General features: G+C 39.6%; 1 protein-coding gene across 1 annotated transcript; it reads right to left on the minus strand.

Annotated features, from left to right (window-relative positions):
- Positions 1-3,690: 3,690 nt before the first annotated feature.
- LOC133121562 (uncharacterized) lies at positions 3,691-5,489 on the minus strand. Its single transcript, XM_061230828.1, has 2 exons — positions 5,244-5,489; positions 3,691-4,753 (listed from the first exon to the last, which is right to left on the minus strand). The coding sequence occupies exons 1-2, from the start codon at positions 5,314-5,316 to the stop codon at positions 4,170-4,172; spliced, it is 657 nt and encodes a 218-aa protein (XP_061086812.1). The 5' UTR covers positions 5,317-5,489; the 3' UTR covers positions 3,691-4,169.
- Positions 5,490-6,000: the final 511 nt, after the last annotated feature.

The following is a 6,000-nucleotide window of genomic DNA, read 5'->3' on the forward strand; positions in this document are numbered from 1 at the left end:
TGAGTGTGTGAGTGAATGGTGTGTGTGCCCTGCGATGGACTGGCGACCTGTCCAGGGTGTATTCCTGCCTTTCGCCCAATGTATGCTGGGATAGGCTCCAGCCCCCCTGCGACCGTGTTCAGGATAAGCGGGTTAAGATAATGGATGGATGGATGGAAAAAGGACCCATGCCAATGTAAAACTACTGCCATATGATTTCATTTTCTGAAAGATTATTGTGGCTGGTAAAAGTTTTGATTGGCTTGTGAGTTTCACATTAACTGCTTCTCATAAGATTCACAAAAATATGGTGCAGCTGTTTTGCTACCGTAACTGTCTTGATTTACTGGAAATCCATAGCAAAAGCTGGCTGCATTCCATTTATATCTGCCAAACACTGTTCTTTAGTCCAGAATATGTTTCTTCTATGAGCACTATGAACTATGGTTCCTTAGGTCCTGCTGAGGAATGCAGGTATATGGAAAGAATGCTTCATCATTCTTGTTAAATGACAAATACAGTGCAGTCCAAAAGTATTACTTCCCTTTTTATACATAGTATATAGCAGTGGTCCCCAAACTCGGTCCAAAAATAAAATGCTGGTTTTCATTCCAACCATCATTTAAATCTCAGCATTTTAACAAGCAGTTAATTTGGCTTAATTAGGGGCTTCATGTTTCAATGGATTGTGCCTGCCATGAAGTATAGCATTCCCAAGTTCATGGTCTCATTTTATTAATAATTAACACCAGACAGGTTTGGCTCTTTATAATTTCCTTTATCTGGATTTGTTTCATTATCTTCCTGATGGTTAGTTTTAGGAGGCAGGTGTCCACACTTAAGAGTATGTGGACCCCTGCATATTGATTCAATTCAGGCTTTAATTTAACAATTGACTTATTTTATGCAGTTGTTTGTAATATAGCACAATAAGCGCAATATGAAGTTGGGAATTGTATTCTTCATGCCATGCATAGCTAAATCTGACAAAATATGGCTTACTTAACCAGCTTGCAATTTGTCAGTTAAAAAGCAAGTTAAATGGCTTGTCTCAACTACTAAAGTAGATGCTTTATGAATCAATTAGACCGCGGTTTTCTTAGCTCGTTGCTATTACACAATAGTCTGCAACTCACATAATTGTATGTATGTTAATAAAGGGCCACATCAAGGCCTAAAATTCTGCATAGTCTGCCAGCCTGCCTTTAAATTACCTGCATTTCTTTGTGTAATTTCATTAAGAAAAGGACAATTGCTCTTTGTTTGGGTTTCACAGTATGCCTGTCTCAATAAGCAAGTTATTTCAAGAGAGGTTTTGGCATTTAGAATATTTTTGGCATACTAGAAAATACCCTGCCGAATTCTCGAAACATTAGAGTCTATGTTTTTCTGTAAAATGTATTTCAATATCATCCTCTTCTATCCTGTGGTTTATACTGTTACCTCAGCACAAGATCTCATAAATGAGAACAAAGTGACATGAAAACAGATGTGGCCCCTTTCTGATTTCCTGATTTCCACTGAATGCTTTCAGATCTTTAGACAAAATGTAATATAGGGGAACACGAGTAAAAACAAAACTCTCTTGTTATTATTTAATTTACTTAATTTACTGTCAAACCCCCCTATCCCCCCTGTGAAAATTTTATTTCCCTTTTGTACAATCTATTAACAGCATTTAGCCAGAATTATTGCAACCAAATGGACGGCTCATTTCAGGTCCTGCCACTGCATCCCTATTGGGTTCAAGTAAAGACTACGCCATTCCTAAGCCTCTGACACTCCACCAAACCGCAATGAGAGCCATTATCTTCAAACTGAGAACACTTGGAACAATGGTGAATCTTCCCAGGAGTGGTCAGCCTGCCACAATTACTCCCAAGGGTGCAGCGACAACTCAGTCAAGTCACAAAAGATCCCAGAAGAATATCAAAATAACTGCAGGCCTTGGCCTTAGCCAAGGTCAGTGTCAGGACTTCACAATAAGAAAGAAGAAAGGCACTGGGCAAAAATTGGATTCATGGGTGAGTGGCAAGCCAGGAACCACTGCTAACCAAACATCAACACTCATCTCACATTTTCACCTGGATGATCCTTTTGGGACAATGTTCTATAAACAGATGAGTCAACAGTGGAACGTGCATCATTTGACAGTAAGAACATCGCACCAACAGTCAAACATGGTGGTTGTCGTGTGAAGGTGTGGGGATCCTTTGCTGCCTCAGGTCCTGGAGAACTTGCCAGTATTGAAGGAACTGAATTCTGCTATGTATGAGAAAATTGTCATCTGTCTGTGAGCTGAAGCATAATTGGGTTATGCAGCATGACAATAAGCCAAAACGAGACCATATCTGAATAGCTGAAAAGAAAGAAATTTATGTTTTGGAGTGACATAGAAAAAGTCCTGACTTGAACCCAATGTCAGGACCTGAAAATGACAGTTCTGCAAAAAAGTGAGATAAAATTATTCCACAGCGATGTGAAAGACTGATATTAAATTACAGGAAGTATTTGAGTGAATTGCTATTATTGCTGCTACAGCAAAGGTGGTGCAACCAGTCATTTACATTATTGGCATTTGGCAGACACTCTTATCCAGAGCAACATACAGTTGATTAGACTAAGCAGGAGACAATCCTCCCCTGGAGCAATGCAGGGTTAAGGGTCTTGCTCAAGGGCCCAACGGCTGTGCTGATCTTATTGTGACTACACCGGGATTAGAACCACCGACCTTGGGTGTCCCGGTCCTTTACCTTAACCACTACGCTACAGGCCGCCCCATTAAGTTTAAAGGAATGCACCAAAATCTTGGGAAATATACCTTTTTTTCCCTACTTGTTCACAAGATGTTCCATTTTATAGGAGTCAGTAGCCTACCTCCTTCAAAGTGACACCTTACAACAACTCCGAAGCGGTCTTATTTACATGAGGTATCATGTATTTGAAATACATGTGCGGGAAAATAAATGTAAGAACGAGAGATGTTGTTTTTGGAGAAGTTAGATGGTTGGAGCTATAACTGCTGAATACACGTATTGTTCCATCTTCCGCTGGTTGAGCGCAGTGAAGGTAGAGCACCTTCTGAAGGTAGAGTTAGATCTGGGCTACTGATAGGCTACTGACTCCTATAGGATTCTTGTAGTCTGTAACGCTAAGCTAGCATGTTCTGTTAACATGGAAACAGAGTGAATGTGAATGCACAAAAATAATCAATATGTCCCAAAATGTTGGTGTATTGCTTTATGGGGCCATTACTTTTTCACAGGGGTGTTATGGGTGTTTGTGTTTTTCAACTTTTCATATCATCCTGGAGCTTTTGATTTCTGTTCCATACTGATCCAAGTAAAACAATTGCAATTTTAGTAGAAGCGTGCCTATTTCAGTGGCTAACTGCTATTTTTCCATGTTTTTGTAAAACAATTTCCCATTTTGCATAGTTATTGGATGACCACAGATGGTGGACGTGGAGGGGGAATTGGGCTCTGGGGGCAGGGTTAGACAAATGCTCTTTGCAAATGTTTTGTGGGCATTTTAGATACTGATACCAGGAATAGAAAGCTGATGCGTATGGGCCTTTAAATAAATGAAATATGAATTTGACAAATGCGTTTTGCATTTACACCGGTTCCCTTTGTGTAATATTACATGTTGCCCATATCTGAAACCATTTAGTGTGACATGCAGTAACAGAGAAAATCAGGACGGGGCAAATACTTTTACATGGCACGGTATATTTACAATGTACAATTTACAAATCCAGTCACATAGCAATGGCATTAGTTAATGCCCAGAAAACCTCTCTGAAAAGCTGAAATTTTGAAGAAAAAAAAATATCACAACTAAAAATACTATGTAAAACAAAAACAAAGCACATTTTAGCTCAAATGTAAAGGCAATTATTGCGCTAAAAACAAAAGTGTAAAAAATATATATATATTTAGTGGAACATTTTCTTTTTTTTCTTTTTTTTTTACTCCAAAAGCTGGAGACTACCCACTATATTTCTCTCACATTTCTATTTTGTCAAGAGGCTGTTATTTTTGTCATTTATGTCATTTTGCCCACAAACAGCACTTGCATTTGCACAACCTCAGATCCATTTATTTTACTCTATTGTTAATATTGTACATCTGTCAGTGAGTAAAACACACCATAGAGTTAACATAAGCTACACTACCCTGCATGCAAGCCTATCCACTGTTTGGTGACTGGGTGTTACGGTCTTCAGCTAAGCTGGATATTGCTCTGGCCAGGTTATTAATAGCTTCTATCTTTCTTTCCTCCAAAGCTTTCTGTTGCATCCACAAGTCCATCTTCCTCTCTTGCAGTTCTAAGTATAACTGCAATACATCTTGGGGAGGGCGAGAGGAGAGGGGGGCAGGTGGTGTAGGAAGGATTGGGGTATATTTTTTACTTGCTATAAAAGTGGCTAATTTACTCCCATTTAATGTGTCCTTCCCATCGAACTCATCACTGATTTTCCCCAGCACGTCATGCATATCATGAAAAAACTCCCAATGAACAATGTGAGCACCAAGTCTTTTGGCTCGCTCTGCATTTTTCCTGTAAGTTGACATCATATTCCTCCACTTGCTGTCACATTCATGGGATTTGACAGAAACATCTTCTCCTAAATCCTTCAGGCTCGCTGTCACCTTCTCAGCCACCATCGCCCAGAGTTTCTTCATCTTGCCCACTGGTCGATTGAAGTCGGCATCCATGGACAAACGAGTACGGACTAGTAGCCATGTTGCCTGTTGAGTCCAGACAAATTCTGAAAAGGAGGCAGGAGAGTGAAAATTTGGGAGGAATGGGAAATGTATACGTTTTTTATTTTAACTACAACAGCTTCCAAATTGAACAGTATAAAATGAAATGCCCTGTGGACAATTAGCCAGTTAAGCAAGATGAACATAAGTAAAGTTCAGAGCAAGTTTAAAAGTAAGTTACTTTACAACCTCTATGACCACAAACCTTACTTCTTTGTAATATATATACTATTATTTGAGCATATCAGGTTGTGGTTGTAATTTTGACCTAAACCAATCAAAAGAGAGAAACTGTTTAGCTAGCTAGTGTAAACAAAATATTTTTTTAAACGAACGCTTACACGAAAAACACGGATTTCAATAATATGTGGCGAGGAACCCAAAGACAATACGGAACTGGAATAGTCAAATTCGCTTGTAGTTTCAATCCGTGGTTTTCTTGTAGCAAGTACCGAGGAGGTATCATGCTGCAGCTAACTAACGTTAGCTAGTTACCCTTTTTTGACTTCTCAATTTGAGTGTCCGCTGGTGGAATCTCAATGTCGTTTTCACTTTCCGTCGCCATCATTCGAGAGTTAATGCACTCGAGATCACCAAAAGTCAACCCTGGCTGTTTACGCAGGAATTAAATATGAATATTGCACCGTAGATTTTTTTTCCTGCATCAACTACAACGATGATTATAACAACCACCTCGCTGCGCGCAGCTATCTGGGTGTTTTGCGGAAGGAATATAAGGTACATCGATTCTGGGTAATGTAGTCTTTCAAGTAGATTAATGTGAGAGGGATTCTGAAACTACTGCCGCTCAGGCATGGATGTTGAGACCAAAGAACGTACTATCTGGAAATAAACAAGAGGCTCTGTAAATAGTTTTTTGTACGTAAATCACAATAACAACGTCAATCTCATAATAACTAGTGAGGTTACGAATTATTCCGAGAACATGTTACGAGTCCCGCTTCGAGTATCGTTTTCAGAAAATCACGTGCACGATGGCAAACGAGGGTTGTAGCTGCGTCCGAAATCGCATACTATCTTACTATTTAGGACGTCAAAATAGTATTAGTATGTCCGAAACCACCGCAAAGAGTGTGCTAAAGCTACCCTGCCACCCTACATTCAATGCAATATTAATGTGCGAACACTAGACAATATTCTAGCACGAGTATCCCACGGTGCACTGCATTGTCCTAGGTCAAGACCCAAGCAAACAGAAGGGCGGTGTTCCAACCAATTGGTTATTGCTCGT

The sequence above is a fragment of the Conger conger genome, chromosome 2, assembly GCF_963514075.1.
Source record: "Conger conger chromosome 2, fConCon1.1, whole genome shotgun sequence".
Lineage (NCBI taxonomy): Eukaryota > Metazoa > Chordata > Actinopteri > Anguilliformes > Congridae > Conger > Conger conger.